Source organism: Corvus hawaiiensis, chromosome Z (genome assembly GCF_020740725.1).
Source record: "Corvus hawaiiensis isolate bCorHaw1 chromosome Z, bCorHaw1.pri.cur, whole genome shotgun sequence".
In the NCBI taxonomy this organism is placed as follows: domain Eukaryota; kingdom Metazoa; phylum Chordata; class Aves; order Passeriformes; family Corvidae; genus Corvus; species Corvus hawaiiensis.
Genome location: NC_063255.1, coordinates 11,997,657 through 12,019,148, shown reverse-complemented (window position 1 = coordinate 12,019,148; position 21,492 = coordinate 11,997,657). Strand labels below are relative to the sequence as shown.

The window sequence follows — 21,492 nt, the reverse complement described above, 5'->3', positions numbered from 1 at the left end:
TGCACAGAGGTTAGTGCAATGCAGATACTGCAGGATAAATTGCAGAATGTTTTGGATACATGATGGCTACCAGAAGCATCTATCAAAATGCAGATTCTCAGTCTAAATCTCCTGTTTACTTGTGTTTCTTCTAATGATACATGGCAAAAGTCTCAAGTGATTCAGTGGGAGAAGTGTGTCTGGGAGACAGGAGTGGTAGTGACAGTTTTGTGAGAAGGGGCTGCTGAGGTCACTTGTGTCCCTCGTGACTCTGGCTGTAATGTGGCAGGAATGCACAGAATGAGTTCTATTTTATTAAAAGATGCAGCTATTTTTGTGACTTTTTTTTCTGTGTCTTGGTTAGTATAAAAATTCTGACTGTCCTTTTGTAACAAGCAGAAGCACTTTGAAAAGCACCTGTGGCAAAAGAAAAAGCCTGGTTACTCGGGTGTTTCAGCTCCCTGGCTTCATTAACAACTGGATTAAGTTTAGGGGGTTTATGTTTGTTTAGTTTTCAGGAAGTACAGAAATGAAAAATCAGTGAGTGCTATGTTTCATCTTTTCCAACAGTTAGGATTTTTAGGGAGGGGTCACAAAGGAATTGTCTAAAAAGAGGAACCACTTACAGGGTCATTTGTAGTTTTCAGCAGAATAATATTGAAGGGCCTTTTATTTCCCAACACAAAAAGGGACTTCAGTCTGACTTTTAAACTTTACTTTATTAAGGGAATTAAATCCAGACCAAGAGAAGACTGCGGGTCCCATTAGAACTAGGTGTCTAATTCCAGTGGAAGAATCCACAGCCATGACCTAAGCTCTGTGTAGAGCAACTAGGAGTGTGCTTAATACTAGACTGTCATCTGAGCTAGCTACTGGAGGGAAACCCTTAACCTATTCTGTTCAAATAATGGTTTTGCTTTAATTTATTTAATCTGAATTTAGTCAGAGATCAAAGCTGAGCCCAGAGTTTCTGCCCTAATAATATGAAGGCTTTCTGGGGATTGGGATATTACGGGATTTAGTCCTTCTTATGTTGTTCCTCTTCATAAGATTATGAAGGGATGGATCTTCTGTATTTCCATAAAACAGCTAGTAAACTGAGAGCATAAAGAAATTAAATAGCATACGAAATGTCATGGTGGGCGGTATTGGATAGATTTAGGAACCTCATTTTAGACTGTTGGTTCCTTAAGAAGAAGGATTATCTTCCCTTTTGTCATCAGCAGCAGAGGTCCTCATCACTTTTGTTTTTTCCTTCAGAACCATGTGCTGTGGAACCTGTCTTATCTCTAACCAATGTTGTTTCATATTTGCTTTGTAACTTAACTAGACAGTAATATTTTTGTGCCCTTTTGCACTCCTAGAATCCAGTGTGTTTCCAGTAAGATACCTTAACATTTCCAAGGATTCGGATCTTCAGCGGCTGCTGGTGGAATGGGATGTTGTCAAGTCAGCACACGATGCTGAGCTGGCAATGTCTTTTGAGATACAAGTCCGTCGAACCGATGAAGCTACTACTGTGTGGACAGTAAGTGTACTTTGAAAAGAAGTGACAATGATGGAAGATGTTGTGATGTTCTCTTTGCAAAGTCCCTATCCTGATAGTTTTCCTTAGCACCTAAACCAGCAACATTTTCTGAAGAGGAGGAGATCACCCAAATAATAGGCTTAGGCCTGTTCTGGATGTCTTTCTCTCTTTGTGACTTCTGTATGAGAAAGGTCTCCAAAGAAAATTTAAAACCTAGTAAAACTGAAAAACTGCACTAGCTCATTTAGAGTTGCTATTTGTCAGAAAGCACAGAAAACAGACAAGGGCTTATTTTTCTGAAACCAGTGATCAATTAAGTAAGATAGGCGTTGTTAAAAATCACAACTTACTTTGATCACTCTAGTTGGTGGTGTTTTGTCTCTGAGTTTGAAGAACCACATCTTCACTGCAAATGAGCTCTATGCAGTTCTGCAGATTTTTACCACTTTGATACACTGGATAGGATTTTTAGACCCATGAGTAGATCTAACCCTGAAGTCAGTAACTGAGGCCATATAGCTACAAACAATTAAGTTTTGGGCTTTTTTGAAGTATCCTTTAACAAACCCTTATTAACTTTCTGGAAGGAATTAAAAGTGTTTCAAATCCAGGAATGTAGTCTGTTCTGTTATTCGTAATAAACATGACAAGTTACTTTGGATGTCACTACCATACAGGAATATATTTGCTTTTGTGTTTTTCTGAAGAGTATGTACCAGTAAAGAAACTCTGTGAGTCTGCTCATACCAAAGCTTGGGCAGCCTATATAACTTCCAGAGCAGTGGCTACATTTTTCAGGGCTATAACTGAGAAATTAAATTTTGAACTGATGGCAGAGTTTTTCTCAGAGCAGTGGGAATATAAAAGTGCAGGTATTGCCAGTGGAAAGCAGCACTGGAGAGAAGTTCCCTAGTGGTCAGTGTGAATCAGGGCTCTGGTGCAAATCATATGAGCAGCACAGATCTGTATGCTGAGAATCTGGAATGGTTGCTAGAAGAAGTACTAAAATATATAGAATGATAGAATCTTATAGGTTGGAAAAACTCTTTAAGATCATTGCATCCAGCCATTAACCCAGCACTACCAAGTCTACCACTAAACCACATCTCTAAGTGCTGAATCTGCACGTCTTTTAAATTCCTCCAGGGATGGTGACTCCACCGCAGGGATGTGTAACCCAGAGCATTAGGATGCATTTGTAGGCAGCAGCTTATGTAACAGCAGGCAACAATAACCTACTGAAAGTCTCTGAGAGCAAATCCATGTCATGAGAAGCAGGGTCTCAGTCACAAATATGTCAGCACATCAGTCACTCCACCACTGCTAGCACAGATCTGTAAGAAATTGATTAGCTGACTAGTTACGTAGTAGGAGATCACATGTAGCTAGTGGAGTTTCAGACATTCATTTTTAAAAGCATTTTCCTCCTCTGAGCTTTCTCGCTGCTTTTGATTGTATTTCCAAATCTTCACATTGTTGTGTTTTCAATACTTCTGCCTTACTGCTCTTTGTTTGTAGGAGTTTCATAATGTCACACTTGATAAATTGGAAAAGCCTCTTCATTGGACATGGGATTCAGATATACCTTTGGAGTGTATGTCACATGCTGTGAGAATCAGGAGCAAGGCAGAAGCATCAAAAATTTGGAGTCAGTGGAGTTTGTGGGAGACTGTCCCAGGTAAGCAAAACAAAACTTTGCAATATTGGTATAAAGCTAGTTGGTAATTCACCAGTGAATGTAGCTGTGAAGGACAGTTCAGGAGAGATGACATCTGTCTTGGGGTGACTTTATGATGTGACTTTATGATGTGACTTTGTGACTTTACCAAGGCCCTAAGTTTTGCTAAACCCACCACAGCATGAAATCAATAATCCATTTGCTCTAAGCGCTAACCATCTCCTTGTATTTTGCTGGCAATAATAGCAGTGCTTCTGCCATTGCTATAATTTGCAGACTATCTCCCTAAGCTAGTAGACCAAAAGTTCTAGAGCTTTTTTTCTGCTCACACATTAAGACAATCTAGTAGATGGAGTGGCATGGGATCTTGGATAGGCACATCCCCAGCCCAGACTCAGGCAAAAGAGAGGAAGCACATAGCTAGGGGCTACATGATGTGATGAATCTGTTGCTTTTGTCTGGGGTTCACAGTTTGAATTAGTATATTGAATTAAAGGAGGTGGAGGGGGAGGAGGAGGAGGCAGGGGGTCTATTCTCAAGGTGGGAACTATTAAATCCATCTCCACATCCTTCCCCTTTGTCAGGTCCAACATAGACTTCTTAACCTTTTTCTCTTTTTTCCTTAAAAACAATATAGGCTCTCTTTTAGATATTTGTAACTTAGATGCAGCCAAGAAGAGCTTTGCATACTCTAGTTCTAAGAAACAGTGATCTCTTTGGTGATACGGTATTAAACTCAATATTAATTCTTCATCTAAGCTTCCAAATTGCGGCCACTTTTGCCAGTTATCTGACCTATAAGCTGGCCAAATCAGTGTGGAAAGCCTAATTAATTCTGGTTTTGTAAGGGTTTTATCTTTGCCAGTCACTTTTCCCCAGTTATGCAAGACTAAGATTAAAGGTGAGTTTTGTGGTATTTCACTCCCCATACAAGAAATATTACCACCCATGGTTTTGTGCTTATAAACAGAAAATTCACAAAAACAAAGCAACAAGATATAAAATACTCTATAAAGCAAAGAGAGGAAAAACTAGAGAAGATAGGATTTGAACCCACCACCCTCGGATTTAAACTGTGGCTGGAAATAGTTCCAAGGCTCTGAGCTGCTGCACCACCTGGCTGGGTGCCAAAGAGTGCTGGCTGGACACAAGCTAGCAACAAACCAACAGAGGGAAAATTAAATGCCCTGGGACTCTCACAGGGGTTCCCTGACAAGCTCTCAGGAGTTGACAAGCTAACAAAAGGAGAAACACTAAATGAAACCCCCCACTCCCGGACTCTTCTGAGTCCCTAAACAAACTGTAAGAAACCTCTTAACACCCAGTCCAGGTGCCAACAGAATACTACCTTTATTCAGTTACTCACGTGCCTCTATGCTGGATCTGGAGAGTTTTCTGGCCTCTTGGAGCTCCTCTGCCTCCTGGACTCCTGGCAACTACCCCCCCTCGGGTGCCAGCAGAGGGGGAGGAAGCTGAGCTGGATCTTTCTGAGTCCCAGAGGATTTTCGGAAGCCTCGTTGTTCCATCTGGGTCACCAAAGAACTGATGCCTTAAGAGGCCTCCTAGACACAGAGACTAGACAGGAATAAGGGAATAAAAGTACATATTTATTTGAAGGGCCTTCAAAGGTACCCCTGGGGAGCCCAGAGGCTGTTGCCAAGATGGACCGCAAGATGGATGACCGGTCACGAGTTCTTCACTCTTTTATAGGTTTGGTTCATTTGCATAGCAGGTTTAATTCTCCAATTAAAGCTTCAGTTTTGCCCTCAGCTTATCCCCCCCTTAGCGGCTCTTTGGTTTATACTTTTGGCCTAGGACGGTCTAAGTGTCCTTGAAGAGCAGGCCCAGAGAGGCTTTGTTATGTCTACCTAGCACAAGAATAGAAATTAACAGGCTACAAGAAACTTTCAGAGTTACACACTAAGCAGTACAGAATTTGAAAAATATAAAAGTTAAAAACTTAGGCATCAACAGAAGGCAGAGAGAAAGGAGGAAGTCAGCTCCTTATGTCACTTGGAATGAATGTCTTATGAATTATGTGAGAATTATATGAGAATTTATAGCAGAAAGGTTCACGAAGGATGTCTGGACTTCAGGCGGCTCTCTTGAAAGCTGTTTATTGCATAGGCAATGTTACAGCATTTCAGGGAGTGGGTATCCAGAGCCAGCCCTACAGCTGTCAGCTCCAGCTGTAGGCATACCTGAAGCCACTTTCTGTTCAAGTTACAAAGCATTATGTACTTTTCTTTGCTGTGTATCTTAACACATAACAACCAATAAGCACCATAAACAATACCTTTACATTTGCCTATAGCCTATCATAGCTACTACCATTACCATATTATAGTCATTATTATCCAATCACAAGAGTAAGTATGTTACAATTTAAGCTTACAATGGAAAATTCTCAGACATCTCTTCTTCTTGCTACATCGACATTTCTTGTTTGCCTGCAATATCTCTTTTTTTGGTAAAAACATATTTTCTATTTACTTATGCTCTTCTTGAGACTTATTTACTTGGTGAAAAACATGTCTTTGTTTGTAGTCACATACCTTTGTCCTGTTCATAAAAATCTCCTTCCAACTCATCTCCAACCTTTGCCTTCTCAGTTGTTCAGTGCTCAGTGTTTCAGCAAAACATCTTTTACTCTATATCAAAACTTGCTTTCATTTCTATCTCATCCTCAGTTTCTACATTCAGAGATCTTTCTGCCAAGCCTACATATCTGTGAAACTTTCTTACCAAACTTTCATCCTTTCCAACAAGAATTAACACGGAGTGAACCAATAATGTAATTAATGGCATCACAAAATGTTATCTTTTTTTTTAGATGACTACGTTTTACTAGAGCGGTTTGATTTCCAGAGAATCTTGTTTAAACAAAATATGTAACTACTTTAGAAAATATGACTACAGTGATTTTATAATGAAACACTCATTTGGAGCAGCAAGGGCTTTTAAGATATTGGAGGCATCATGTGTATAGCAGAGGCATCACAGGTCTTCATACGTGGATTGTGGCACTCATCTCCCTCTTGTTATATAATGGAAAATAGGATGCAAGACTCTCTTTCTGTTCCACAATCTCCTCAATCTTGGAGATTTTATTTTTTTTCAGTTGCAAGTGAATGGGGTTCAAAAATACTATTTCTTGGTCACAAACTGATCCCACATTACAGACCTGATTTAGAGCTCTCTGAAAGATAATAACTCTAGATGTCATCAGGTTTTTGGATCAGATTCTTGAGAGTTGATTTTATCTGTGTAATATGTGTAAAAGACTGTGAGTCACTTAAATACCACTAATTTTTGCACCCAGCAAGCAGTCCAACATAGGCTATAGGAGTCTCATTCCAAGTTGATTATCCCCTCACTGATCTGATTCAGTCAGCGCTGACTTCTCTTAGCTGAGCTCTGCATGAACATCAGATGTTTTTCTAGCCCTCTGCTCAAAGTCTTCAGGAGCAGGCATCTTGGATATAAGCAACAACTTGTGCATAGGAGCAGGAGGTGGTGTTCCTTTGTAAAGGCAATTCTTGGCAGAACATTTTTGTTTTCTCTAAGTGAAAGGCAGTAAAACAGATCTAGTCTTTTAGGTAGTTTGTTGGACTACATTATATGTTTATGAGTTTAAGAGAAAGGTATTATTACATGTGAAATTCATCTCTGTATTGGGAAGAATACTAAATAAAAGTCTGTGAATGGATAATGTTAGAAATTCCTTGTGTAAATGCTTAGTTTTGTGTTCTGGCTGAGGGCTGTTGACTTGAGCAGATTTTGAAATGTTTTTTTTTAATTTGCAGGCCTGGACACTTCAAATAGAAGCGGGCCACTAATCTTTCCAAAAGAAAAATTTTTAGCAGAAGGCTCTGATATCACTCTTTGCTGCATAGGAAGGAAAGGTCAAACCATTAAGGAATTCTCTGTCTACCCAACTGTTGATGTTTTCAAGCACACAAACAGTCAAGTCAAACTTCTTACTGTGGAAAATCTGTCACATGACAAGGGGTCTAACATCCAGGTTTACTGTTATGATGAAGATGGGGAGTCACATGAGGCAGCTTTCTTTGTGGGTAGTAAGTGAACACATTGTTAACAGTTTTATTTTCCTCTTGTTATTAACTCAAGAATGTGGAAAAAATGGATGGGGAAAAAAAGCTTTCTGTAAGTTGTCATGGTCTTGTCATGCCTGGCTGAACTCTGCCTGACTTCAGGCCTGTAAACTTATATATAGAAAGCAGGAAAAATAGCATTAAATTAATTGACCATGTGGCAGGTGATTGATTCTTAAATATACCCACCCATTTAGGAGTTCAGCTTCATAGTCTGTGTGCATGTAGTAAAAACTCAGCACAGTCCCCTTTTTGAAGGCTAATAGCAATATTTAAAGATAGAAAAAAACCCAGATTGAATAAATGAAAGGATGAGTATTAAAAAAAAGAGAGTATAAAAGTGTTTGATTGTTATTAACTCATGGTATTATCCTGACTATCTCTGCAGAGTGGTCATTGAAATAAGTGTAATTTCAGTAATAACATCTCTAGTAAACCAGACTTTGTACTTACCCATTTTTTCTAACTTGTTAATATATTAAAAAGGTTGATGAGTTTTGCCTTGACTGCTGTGATGTTGTTGTTTTTTTCATTATTTCATCTGACAAGGACCACCTGACACACCTAAAGATTTTTCCTGCCAAACTCAAGATATGAAAAGAGTAACATGTACTTGGACAGAAGGAGAGACCTATCTCTATGGACGGAACTCACCACGATACAACTTGTCTGAAACGTAAGTCTCATTGTTATATTAACTCTGATCTGTGCTGTACCAGTCACCATCTTTCCCTTACAAGCTGTGGAAATGCTTTTTGTTCTTGTAATTAGCTGCTTGCCTCTTTCCACCTCACTGACCACTTACTTAACAAAGCTTGAGCAGTGCAGAACTGCTCTGAATTAGGCTAGCTATAATAAGTTTACAAGATCAAGTTCTGCCTGATAAAGCTTATTCTAACCATTCTTTTGAGTTAATATGTTTGGATATCATTCAGTAGGTGTGAAGACACCCTGAAATCAGGATGTAGGTAAATTAAAAGTATAACATAATTACTGGGTAGCACGCACAACAGGTGACTAGCATCTGATCAGCTGGTAGGCTGAGTAGTGGTGTGCTCGTGATCCATTGACACTAATGCTGACTCAGCACTTAGCTTGATTAGCCTCCCTAGTTCTTTTCCTTTAGGAGTTTAGAGCTTTACATGCTGATGTTTTCCTTCTTGAGTCCTTGAGCTACTGACAATCCTATCTCAAAAGTCCTTCTTGTGTCTATAATTCCTGTAGTTTCACCTGGCTTCTTTACTTTAAAAACAAAAAAAAAAATCTGCAGACTTTCTCAAAGGTTTTTTAGCAGGCTGAGTAAAGGGTACACAGCTCTGTCATATCAGACATGGCCCTTACATGAGGAGAGGGTCTTTACAGCAAGGTGTGCAGAGAAAGGGAAACAGGACAGATACCTCATCATCACAACAAACTTTCATCAAAAGATCTCAGCAGAAAACAGGCCAGCATTGCACGTACATTCTGGGTCTCTGCATCATTCACTTCTATTAAGATACTGTGATGGCGTTTTAAAAATGGAAGGTTAGAAGACGCACTTCAAGATGCAGTTGAAATTACAGCTTCATTTAAAAGCTTAGCGGTAGACATGTAAATTATTTAAGTCTTGGCAAATAAGTCTCTGGTTTAGAATATCCGTAAGAAAATTTCTAAAAGCAATGTAATTGTATCTTAAAAAGACAAACCTGATCTTCAAAGAAAACTTTCTTTTAAGAATATTTGTGTTCATCCTACTTCAGGTTAAGGGAAAGAACTGGGTGGCTTCTTATATTCCCCCCTCAGCCTTATTTTTTATGATGCTGTATTCTAGTTGGACATCAGAAACTTCAAGATCTATGTTGATTGTACATTATGGAAAGACATCTTTCTCTCTCTTTGCCCTGCCTCCTACATCTCCCTTTCTTTTATAGGTCATCCCAGAATATGTCTCTGTGTGAAGCAAGTTGTTCTAAGCAGTGCTCATGTTCTTGGGATATAGGCCAGCAGAGGATCTGGAATGTCACACTGACTGTGGAAAACCCACTGGGAAAGAAAACTGCCACAGATGTTTTTGATATAAAACACAGAAGTAAGGGGTTTTTTTCTGTGTCTTTGTTTAGGGCTTTTTGTTGCTCCTTCTGAGCTTGATACTTCTGCATCCTTGTTTAAAGTATGAAAGTCCTTGATTTTTATCTTCACCGTTTAATCACTTATCTGTCCCTGTGCTATAGTTACTTGCTCTCTCTTCAGTTTCAGCTTTGGAAAGTTGCATTAACAGTAGAAAACAGCTTTACTCCAAAGGTCAGATTTGGTTATTGGAATGACCCCTTAATGTTTTAAAATCTACTGCTTCGCTGAAGCTAGTTTATGGAAGAGAAAGCAATATGATGCAAGGATATAAAATAGGGAGTTTAAGCAAAATTGGTATTTATGGAAATTGGTATGATATGTGATGTGATACGCGTGATGGAGTTATTGCTGGGAAAGAAGTGATGGTGCTCTTGGTCCTAATATGGAACAGTAACATCCACTGTGCTACTGTAAGGGAGGAAGACTGGTTCATCAGTGGCAAAAGCCAGGTTTTTCTCTGAGGAGTATCTGATGGCTGTGTTTCCTCGTTCCCTAGTAGTTGTATCCTTTATCTCTGTGTGCCCCGGGTCCCATAAGTTCCTTCCTACTCCTGCCTCAAAACAACTGGGTATTTCTTCAGTCTCCAGAGTATTTCCAGTTTTCCTTGTGTCCCCATGTCTGACTTCAGTGTTCCCCAGGTCCTGTGGCTGCCTTACCTGTTTGAAGAAGCTGAAAGGACAATAGCTTAGGAGGATGTTGGTGTAACTGCTGCATCCTGGCACTGCTTCCTTCCTCAGAGGCATTGTTGACAGTTATGCTAGCCATGCTTTTTTATACAAAGGAACTTATGTTAAATGTCTCTCTGTGTTAGATTTGTCTCAGAGAGGCATGAAAATTCTAAAATTTGATAATCTGATTGTTTGGAAGTAGAAGAAATAGGTCAAGAAAGTGGAGGAGTAAATTGACAGGTTGTAGGGAGACAACACAATGTCATAAACTGTTGTCATGGGAAGTCAGGCAGAATAGTTTACATTCAGTGTGATAAGTACATTAAAATTTTATTACAATATTCTTTTTCCAGTCTTACTGATTGTTGCAAGTTAAAGAAATGGTGTATAATATCTGTGATGAGTTAAGCTTTTAAATAGTGATTCCTGTAAAATCCTTCAGGTTTTCTCTGATCCTGCAAATATTTACATTAGAATTTTCCTAACTTAAAGGATGACAGTAAGTAAAGAAAAACGTAAATCCATAGTTTCCAATTCTGCATGTGGTAGTTTGGACCTTCTATATCAAATACAAACTCTTTCATGTATGAACGTCCTCAAACTGTGTTTCATGGAGTAGTGTAATTCAATAATGTAATTCATGAAGTTTTAGGATAAATGGCCAAGGGTGTAAGCATACCCCTCACTTGCATTGCCATTTCCCCACATTGCATTGCTTTCCTCACTATTACACTGATAATATGGGAGAGTTTGAGATTTAGTTCACTTGCTGAATACTCTTACACAGCAATAAAGGATCTCAGAAATCTTTTGGAAGAGGTAGCGTTGGCACTGTTTACTGGAGAATAACTACTGACAGGAGCCAGAGTTGTGAACAAAATTTCTGTCAAAGAGGCCCAATTCCAGGGTGTAGAAATGTGTCAAATGTTACCATGTTACATCAGGAGTTTCTGCCAGGCCCTGAATAAGAGAAGTTTACTGGTTTGCAATAAATGTCCCTCTTCCTTTTGTCCATGATGTTTTAAAATATTTCTAAGTCAGCACAAGGGGTTTTTTTAAACCTTGTGTAACATTTACTTATATTTATATTCTGAAATGAAGTTTTATAATTCATATGTGTTTCTTCTAGATTAGGAGAAAAATGTGTATTTTTTATTTGCTTTTACTACTCAGCTAAAATATCTTAACATACTTTTGCATATATTTTTTGTTTTACAAGAGCTAACTCAGATTTTCTGTTGGCAGTATATCCTACTGCACCTTTACAGGTCTGGGAAGATAGCACAGATACAGAAATTACATTACATTGGAATTATGAAAAAATTGGAATTGAACTCTTTTGGCAGACTGAAGTGCTCCAACCTGATGGCAAAGTAGAACTGGTACGGAACCTGAATTTCCTAAACAAAAACATAGTGAAGATCTTTCTGATGTGAGATTAAAAAATAATTCCCCAGCAATACAGATACACTCTAAATCTTGTGAGCATGTTGACGTGTCTGTTTTCCGGATTTATTTGCTCCCAAGCACTACACTGATTTTGTGGTCCATGTGGGCACTGCTGGCTCTAATTCACACTCCAAACACTGCCTGTACTCTGGCAGAAGTACGTGGTGTGGCTGGTCTGACTGTGGCTCAGTGCTCTGCTGGATGGGTTCTGAGATTTGTTGATGTTAATGAAAACACTGAGGGGCCTAATAATTGTAGAGTTGTATAATATGTGTTGTGTATATATTAGCTACTGGTAATCTTGATTTGTTTTTATTGGTCATGTCATTTCACACACAACAGAGCAGTGTTGAAGATTTCTTTTGTATTAGTCCGAGATCTTCTGTGTGCTGTTGACTGTAATTCATGGTAGTGAGTCCGATTTCTTGTGATGGAATCCCAGAACAGTTTTTCTTTCCTTCCTCTTCGATCTCCTAGAAGATTATTTGAGTAGATTCCTTATCTTATTCCACCTCTTCCACAACAGGTGAGGTTGACAGACTCTTTGGCCATGTACTGTCACTTCTCTGTAGCTCTTTTCTCAGAAGGCAGCTTGCCTCTAGAGGCACATTAAAAAGGCACACTGAAGATCACAATCAAGCTGTGTTCTGTCTTGAGTGTAGCTTAAGAGCTGTCAGATCAAGTGACCACCGCAGCTGGCTATTGCAAGAGACCGTTTTGAGGAGAGGCTTAAAGGCATGCTGGCTTTTTGACTCTTACCAGAACTCACTCTGTCTCTTAGGAGGGAGTGGGGTAAAGGCTGGGAAAAAAAATGGAAAGAAAAGGTAGCTGTAGATTGCTCTGCATAGATCTGGAACAGCATCCTACTTCTACATGAGGTAGTAACGCCAGACTCTATGAAAGCAAGATCTCAGTAAATTCCTTCCTGGATGTGAAAAGTACTCATGTGGAGGGTTCTGAGTGACTCAGACAGTTACACAGAGTGACTTCCAGATGTCTTTTTGGATCTCCCACTGTTTTGATCTTGTGCATTATTGGCTTTTTCGTTTTTTGATTGTTGTGCCATGATTGTCTTTCCCAAGTGAAGCTTAACTGGCTTTTGCAGGGTCTAGAGGAAGAGCTATTTTCTCATAACATCTTGCTGAAGATGCTGTTCTGAGCTGTGGCTGTTGTGTCTTTGTGTTTTGCAGCACAACAGCTCCGACATGGAGTCACGGCACAAGCGTGTCACAGTGCGTGGGCTGCAGCCGTACACGGAGTACACGGCCAGGGTGCGCTGCGGGGCGGCCAAGCACTTCTGGAGGTGGAGTGAGTGGAGCCCACCCCTGCCCATCAGAACGAAGGAAGGAAGTATGTCCAACCTGTGGAGAAGCAAAGTTTGAGGGATGTTCCTTGCTTGGCACCTGTCTTTGCTGTTTGTTGCTACTCTTCTGCTGTGTAGCTAAAGCAGAGGCCTGTTGCATGCATAAAAGAAACACACTGAGCAAACTTCAAGAAGATGTCTTCTTAAATAGTTCTCAGCCTACCTGCTAGTCTTGGACATTTCATCCAGTGCAGGCAGTGGGAAATCCAGTTGACTGGGAAGATGGACAGACCGAGTTACAGTGCCCTGTGAGGCCTGGAGGAATGGTGCAGAGGTGGGAACAAGAGTCTGGTGACTGCAAGCAAAGATTTTCTGGGGAAATTAACCAGATTTTAATTCAGAAAAAGGAATGAAGGGAAAAAGATGTTAAAGGATAATGTTTGGGCAAGACCTGGGAGCGGTGGGAAAAAGGAGACGTTGGGAGTGGAATTTCTTCAAATGGGAGGAAGCAGTTAAACTACCTATCCTTTCTGCGCCCAGAGCATTCTCATTTTCTTGTTTTTCTATATTTATTGCAGCTCCATCAGGGAAACTGGACATGTGGAGAGAAATTACTCCAGTTCTGGGGGGACAAAATGTGACCTTGTTCTGGAAGGTGAGACATCCTACAGAAATAGAAACAAAGCCCTTCATAAAGGTGTTGGAAATGGCACACGTGAGTTGTATGCAATTGATAGCAATTCAGTCTGAAAATGTCTTTTAAAAATCTAAAACAGATTGTATACAAAATATCTCAGAACACATGTAACTATGATGGTGTGCTGTCCTGGAATTTCAGAGATACAATTCTGTTTCTCTAAGTATTAGAACAAGACAGATCCGATTACCAAGAATTCTGCATTTCCATTTCAACTAGTATGTGCATAAATGTATAGAAACAAAGGTTTATATTCTTACAGAAGTAATACATCCTGTTAGTTTTTTAAAGTTCTAAATTATCCTCTCATATTTCTTCAGCAAAATTTACAATGATTTTTCAGCAAAAGTTATTGTTCTCTTCATCCATAACTTTTTTTCTCAGAAAACACCAAGTTTTCAAGCAAACGGAAAAATTATTTCATATGAAGTAACTTGGGAAAAACTAGAAGATGGCTCTAAGCCTGAAAGCTTCTCCTTTTCTTCAGTCTACAATAGCACAAAGATTTTCATTGATAACCATTCCTACAGAATCAGTATCATGGCAAAGAACAATGTTAATTTTTCACTTCCTTCAGTATTGATCATCTCTGGAGCTCCAGATAACAGTAAGAGTATTTTCAGTTATAATTACATTATTAGAGTTTTGTTTCTACCTATTTTTAGTGAAGTCATAATTTATCATCCTGGGCAACAAATTAACCTTACCTCTTAACTTATGTCACTGCTATCTGAAAATTACAACTGTATTTTCTCCTGCAGGATCGTTGCTCTGTGTTTATTAAGCTTAAGTGCACAGAGCATCTCTACAGACCAAAATACATTTAGCCTACAACTAGGGCCTGACACCTGCAGTAGGTGCCTTGATGGTGCAGCTAGTGCCACTGTGATTAGTCTCTTATGACTCTCTGACTCTAGGTTTCTACAGCTGATTTTTTTTGTGAATGTGTAGTAACGGTTGCTGGATGGTTTCTGAGCTGTCAGCTTTTAGCATGTGAAAGACCCCATATGTCATTTAGTGAAGGAATGCCACTCTTCTATTATTGTTTTCAGCTTGTTAGTATAGGAACTGTATTGATCTTCATTTATGAGTCTGAAGTCTCATGCAGGACAATAATAAGAGATTCTGTTTTGTTCATTCCTAGGCACCGAAGAGCTTAAGGAAGGACTGGTTAATGGTACAGATGATGGCATTTTAATCTCCTGGGAGCCCAGAAGTATATATGACAGTTACATTATTGATTGGTGTAACTTTCCCAGGCTGCAGCCTTGTGATTTGCAGTGGAAGAGATTTGGACCCAACACTTCCAGTGCTGTGATCAGCTCAGGTGAAAGCCAAACAACTATTATTTCTGACTGTGCAGCAATCCTTCAAGCCATGGGCATTAATTGAATTTAGGAAACAAATCATGTGGAATATTGACTTCTGTGCTATGCAGGTGTAATTCTTCAAAGGCATGTGGCATCATGTTTTTCCTACCAAATTAATTAGACACCACAAATGTACCAGCACTATTAAGCCTTGGAAGGCAGCATACTATATGAGAAAAGTCAACTCAGTATTTTAGACAAAACCTCTTCTGAGGGGCTTATAGCAGCATCTTGATGGAGGATGGTGAGGTTAATGAAGGAGTTAAAATATTTTAGCAAGAGAGACACAAAAGGGAACTCTATCCTATCTGTAACACGGATCAGAAGTTTAGACTCGGGCAATTTAAACCCACAGTGTAGTGAGAGGTTTGATGCTGTCAGTGTGCCACAAATGATGCATCTCAGCACCAGTCCTTGCTTAGGATCAGTTGCATGTTTTTTATTCCAGTGGTGGCCAGTAGGCCTAAATCCTTTCTGGCTGTGTGAGAGTTGCTCTGATTTGCTTCCACAGCTGCAAGAATTTAGCCTTCCTAGAGTCTCTCAAGCTGAGAGCTCACTTCGGAATGAAACTTGTTTGAACAAAATTTGGCTGAGCACGCATAAATTTGCAATAAGGGAACTGCAGCTCAGTTCATCCAAATGTATGGAAACCTGCACGTAATGAAGGGGAATGTGGTAACACATGGGAAGAGTATTGTCAAATTCTTCAGTGGTTTGCACTTGCTTAATGTGAATGGGAGTGGATGTCAGTGAGGATAACATGGAATCCTGGTGCGTTTGATGTGCATCAAACAGTCCAAAACACAGCCTTTGCCTGTGCCAGAAACGTAAATGAAATTGTCTTTTTGGTGCATTTGGAGTCTATTGTGCAGTCACCTTGAACACTGTGTGGCAGCAAAAAATATATAGACCCCTCCCCCAATTCTGTCTTTCACTCAGAATAAATGTGTTTCATTCACATAATGCACATCAAGAATTGGCTTGCCCTCTGTCTCCTTCAGTTGCTTTAATAGTACTATAGCACTCAGAGACGGTGTCTAATAGGTTATTGACCTCTGTAGGAAGCAATTACATAAAAGTAACACCAAAAGACAAACCATAACCTATTTTTGTTCAACTATTTTCTAGCTGCTTTTGTTCCAGGGGTGAGATACAAATTCCGTATCTATGGATCTGTTGCTAATAAGGCCTCCATATTGGAAAAGAAGATTGGTTATCTCAGGGAGCTGCGTAAGTTGGCAACATGTTTAGGATTTGTGCATTTGCTGAATTGATTTGTCACAAATAGAATAATTGCCTCCTCCTCCAGCTAGATAAAACTGTATTTTCTGTGTTCCTTCTGTATCTTCAGTGAAGCATTTAAAAGTTCTATATCAGCACACAGTGCTGTGATTATCAGTCATTGCTTTGTGTATTACGTAGGTGCATGAAGGCTCTGTGAAGCTGACAGTTTTTGTAGAGAACTTTGGCTTTGTTCAGCTTTTAAATACAAGAAAGATATAAACATAAGCACCACATGGGAGTGTGGATTTTTCAAATGACGAGAGAAAACACTTGAAGAATAATTGCAAGTTTAACTTGAATTTCCTTTCTTCCAGCTCCTCGGCTTGACCCTGTTGTGAGAAAAGTTGACCTCACTTACCATTCAGTAACGCTGTCTTGGGATTCTTATCTCACAGATGAGTCAGAGCCTGGTTTTTTAAGAGGCTACCATGTTTATGTGTCACCTATACAAGGGAACTGCAATTTGAAAGGATCAAAAAAGCACCTTCTTCCAGGTAACTGAGCTCTCTACTACAAAAAGTTGTGTCATTGATACAGATGAAAGGCATGTTGGTATTGCAGCATCTTAGAAGATTTCACATTAAGCAGTTAGGCTGGCTCATTTGGCCATCTGTAGATTTCAATACCTATTGGTTTTGGTTCCTCTCTATGCTTGAGGTGTTGGTAGGCAGAAGTGATTCCCAGCTTTATGGAGATATACAGCTCCCATTCTGTTGTCCATGACTCTTTTTTAGCTTCAGAAAAGACTCCTTTGGTACTATAGGAGGAGTTCTTCCTCCTGTGATGTGAGTTCTGGATGAATGTTGAAAAACATCTGTTTGTGGTCTACTTGGATAAAAGTCCTAAGAATCATGTTAGTCTTACTAGCGTTTGGGGTATTTTAGGAACAGATGGGATAAAATTTATTTCCTTCAAAATTGGAGCACTGTATAAATTCCCCATGTAGATTCTTTTCTAGTGAAAGTATTTGTGTGTATACTCTACAGTGGAGTTCTTTCGGCAGAACTGAGCTGTGAAGTGGCACAAAGCCACAAATTTATATCAGACCTTTCTGTTACACATGCAAAACTGCTCCAGATGACTTTGCTCCATTATAATTTTCAGATGTTTCCAACATGTTAAAAGAATATATTTTATTTTTTTTTCCTTGCCTCTTCTTCTGCTTGGGTTATGTCCTGTGTTCTGATTAGACTAGTGCCAGGATGAAAAGCATAGTTTGAACTGAGGGAGCCTTATGTAAAAGTTCTTGTCTGAACTAAACTCACCATATAAGTACCATAAGTCTGTAAATAATGCCAGTTAGACTTTAAAAAGTTTAAATCAAAGATTTTCTGCTTCAGTGCTTCTGCTAGCAGACCAGGGGTGTGACTGAGAACAGCAGAAATAAGCTAACCCATTTCTCCCTGGGTTTTGGGAGTTGCACAACAGAGAGGCAAAAGAGCTTTTTTTTTCAGGCAGAGATTTCTTGCTTTTGATTATCTTCAAAGAAATTGACATAAGCTTAAGGCCTACAGGATTCTGGTAAAAAAAAAAAAAAAGAAATAGCAAAACTCAAATCCTTCTGGTAAAATGCTTGAGGAAAAAGAAATTAAAATAAACAAGCTTCAGCCTTTAACAGCAAGTTGTTAGGTGTCTGCCAGAGGAGGGCAATGCTGTGGACAGTCCAGTTAGAAGGGATGGGAGTTCAGCCCAGTGGCAGTGAGTCAGGATGCATCATCCTTCCTGGAAGGAAGTGTGCAAATTACAAAGAAGGCGGATTGCGGATGTTTTTTTATTTCAGTTAAGTGGTTTTGTAATATTTTGGGGACAACTTATTGCAACCTTTCAGTACCTAACAGAGGGCTTATAAAAAAGATGGATTTTTTACCTGCACTGATAGGACAAGTGGTAATGGTTTTAAACTGAAAGAGTGTAGGTTTAGGTTAGATATTAGGAGAAGATTTACTGTGAGGGTAGTGAGGCACTGGAACAGGTTGCCCAGAGAAGTTGTGGATGCCCATATGTGGAAGTGTTCAAGGCCAGGCTGGATGAGGCTGAGTGGAAGGTGTCCCTGTCTGTGGCTGGGGAGATGGAACTCGGTGATCTTTATGGTCCCTTGTATTGATTCTAGTGATTCTGTGATCCTGTGATTCTATCTCATCTGTTTTGTTTTAGATGATTCAGAGCTATGTAAATACACAATTGAAAACCCAGAAGAAAAGAGATACACCGTGGAACACCTGATGCCAAACACAAAATACAAAATAGTGGTTAAAGCATTTACAGGTGGAGGAGAGACTCCCATTGTTAACTTTAGATACATAGATACACCATATAACTGTGAGTACTGGCTGTGAATAATGTCCTCTAGCAGAAGGATGGGATGATTTAAAACATTATAATAATCTTCCTTTCTTAAGGGAAAACATTGAATTCAATGCAACATGCACTTAAGAAAGAATCCAACTGAGAAATGATACAAGCATACCAACATGGTGCTTTGATACTTCTAAGCAGAAAGATTTTTTCATAATTTTAGAATGAGCCTAATTTACATCCTTATTTAAGTCTTGTATCTTTCTGGGAGATAGCTCAATATATGCACATTTGCATGCCTAATGAGTCCTGTTTGTTAGAACTCATTGAAGAATTGTATTTGGATTTATCTGGTTTTCTAATATAGGAAAACCTACAGACTTGTGTACAAACAGGTAATTCCTGTATGGACTCTTGAACTTCTAATGTTGATTTTTACTCTCATCAGTCTTTAAAACCATTGTCAAGTTCACTCCTTCATAAGCCAATTCAGAAGGGTTGTTGGCATGGGCACAGTAGTTTGCTAACTGGGCAGATTTGATCACTGAAGCAGAAGAGGAAATCAGTTGCCCATAACTTTGTTCCCTTGAAAATACCAGTCAGCATGGTTGTGAAACTTAGGATCCAAACTGGAGATGCCTGGTTTTGAAAAAGTCATTAGGGTCAGAGGTGAAGGGGGAGGGATAGGAAAGGGGGAAGCATTGGCTTATGTAAGGAGACGCCATATCTTAGGCTAACTACTAGAGCAGTGTCTGACCATCATGGCACCCTCAAGGGGACAGTTCTGCCTCTTAACACACAAGTTCTAGCTCCCATCAACCAGCCAGATGTTTGTACAACCAAGCAGAGAATAAAAACAAGGGCTTAATGAATGCAAAAGAGATACAAGGAGAATGTAACCTGTGTCCATTCCCTGCTGTGGTGTGTGGTAGGGACTCACAAACTCTCTGGCACAGGGCAGGAGGGCACTGGACAGGACAGAGGGAGAGCAGGGATGGACTAGTGCTCCCCTCAACCCACTTACAGTGTCAGCTGTTTGTGAACAGCATAGCCCAAGGCTGTCTTCCATCTAGAAGGAAATACTGAGGTCCTTGTATCAGCTTAAATCCTAGGAGACTTGAATATTTGTGTAGTTTCTCTGGCTATAGTCATCCAAAATGGAAGTACAGCTGTTGTTCATGTCTCACAGTAAAAATCTGTCTTCTCCGCGGGTCTGAGAGGAAACGTAAAACAATACTTAAGTAAGGTTATCATTGCCTTAACTTTTGTTAATTACTCTTACAGTTAAGGTGCCAATATGAGTGCAAAAAGAAAAGCAATCCATAATTCAGTTCTGGTAAAGGAAATCAAGGTCCAAAGGCTTACAGATGTTGCAAAAAGAAAAGCAATCCATAATTCAGTTCTGGTAAAGGAAATCAAGGTCCAAAGGCTTACAGATGTATCCCAGAACTTCCAGCCAAACTAAGTTGCTACCATGGACCACACAGTTTTACTGCTGAGTTAAATGGCTGGCATCCCACGCAGACTTGATGTTATTTTTGCCCCAGAAACTCAAGCTACATTGACTTTAACATGTAAGAAGTTAAAAACAAAATTTTAAAGTGTTTTTCTTTCACAGCAAACATGCTGTACTTTGTATTCCTGCTAGTGATAGTTCCAACCCTAGTAGCAGCTGTATGCCACTGGAAGATGAAGTGGTAAGTTGTAATGCATTTCTGCTGTAGACAGAGAATATAACTAAGCTAATTCACAAACCACTGCTGCAGCTTGTTGCTTCCAGCCTGTTGTAAGGCCTCATTCATCTCTTCTTTTGGCTGTCTGACTGCATGGATGTTTTAAGTACCTGGCTTGTGGCATTTCTGAGACACCGGTCATCTGCTGCTGCGCCTGTACACATCTCTGGAGGGCTTCTGCTGGTGGAGTGTGCTTTGGTAAGAGAACAAAAATGTCATTTGTTTTGCTCTCTTATTTCCAGGGTGAAAGAGTGCTGTTGTCCTGTAATACCTAGTCCTAACAAGAGCAAAGTGCTGTCATTCAAAGAGTGTAAGGTAAGATCACTGAAAATCTGGAGTTTTTAATTTGTCCATTCTTTGCTTAGTAGAGTTTAAAAAAAAATACTATTCTTGTGTTGACTGCATTTAAAAATTAACCTCTTGTCAGTTTTTGTGTTGACTACATTTAATCATTATTCAAAAATTGACAGTTTAATGTTACCATTTAGTGGAAAACTCTCCTTTTGACATTTGTGTGACTCCGCAGTGACCAGCTTATATTGCAGTCTGTTATTGCAAAAAGCAAATTCACAACCGAAGAATAAATGAAATCTTTTGATCAGGTGATTCTGCCACTGTTACTCTTCAAACCCCTGCACTGTCTGAACTCAGCAGCCCAGAGGATACTGGACTGCATTGAAGCCCGTGAGCTGTGTCTGCCCGCTGCTCCTGCCCCAGTTCCCTCAGGGGGACACTGCAGGGCCGTGCACTTGCTGGCCCTGGGAGGATGTAGGGGGGTTCTGCCAGGCCTAGCTGGGAGAACAGGATTGGCCAAAAGGCTTTCAGCTTCTTCTGTAGCCCCTTTGAACTGGGAGCCGCTGCTTCTGTGCTGCATGTAGGGGGATCACAAGCCTTTGCCTGGCACATGTGGAGCTGCTGGTGTTCACTGAAATGAGCATGAGAGCGAGGAGTGAAGTACACCTAACAGCCCTTGCTGCTGTCTTCCAGTTGGTTCTGCCTCACATAAAAACCAGCACACATCAAAAACTTGGTAAAGTCTTTAGAGTAGAGGGGCTCAAATATAGTCATAGTGAGTTTACTTAAAAGAGAAATCTCAAATAGTCTGATAAATTTCACATAAAATGCAGCTTCTGTTGAACATCTTCTACATAGGTTTTACTTCAAATTAATTTATTTGAAAAGTGCAAACTAAAAAAATGTGTAGAATATTCCTAGAATGCCTCAAAGTAATTACTCCCTTTTCTCTACTGTGGCCTTCTTTCATTGAGTAATTTTCTTGTTTAC

The 21,492-nt window shown here is 39.7% G+C and overlaps 1 protein-coding gene across 4 annotated transcripts in view; it reads left to right on the top strand.

Moving 5' to 3' along the window:
- Window positions 1-21,492, top strand: part of OSMR (oncostatin M receptor) — a 33,930-nt gene that overhangs the window by 9,047 nt on the left and 3,391 nt on the right. For all 4 annotated transcript variants that reach the window (XM_048290636.1, XM_048290633.1, XM_048290634.1 and 1 more), the window contains 15 exons: window positions 1,344-1,507; window positions 3,026-3,185; window positions 6,992-7,264; window positions 7,850-7,976; window positions 9,211-9,368; window positions 11,323-11,459; window positions 12,717-12,876; window positions 13,408-13,484; window positions 13,911-14,133; window positions 14,671-14,853; window positions 16,025-16,126; window positions 16,495-16,674; window positions 18,335-18,499; window positions 20,094-20,172; window positions 20,451-20,523. In XM_048290636.1, coding sequence (XP_048146593.1) covers window positions 1,454-1,507; window positions 3,026-3,185; window positions 6,992-7,264; window positions 7,850-7,976; window positions 9,211-9,368; window positions 11,323-11,459; window positions 12,717-12,876; window positions 13,408-13,484; window positions 13,911-14,133; window positions 14,671-14,853; window positions 16,025-16,126; window positions 16,495-16,674; window positions 18,335-18,499; window positions 20,094-20,172; window positions 20,451-20,523 — 2,151 coding nt within the window. In that variant the 5' untranslated portion in view covers window positions 1,344-1,453. The remainder of the gene's footprint in view (window positions 1-1,343; window positions 1,508-3,025; window positions 3,186-6,991; window positions 7,265-7,849; window positions 7,977-9,210; window positions 9,369-11,322; window positions 11,460-12,716; window positions 12,877-13,407; window positions 13,485-13,910; window positions 14,134-14,670; window positions 14,854-16,024; window positions 16,127-16,494; window positions 16,675-18,334; window positions 18,500-20,093; window positions 20,173-20,450; window positions 20,524-21,492) is intronic.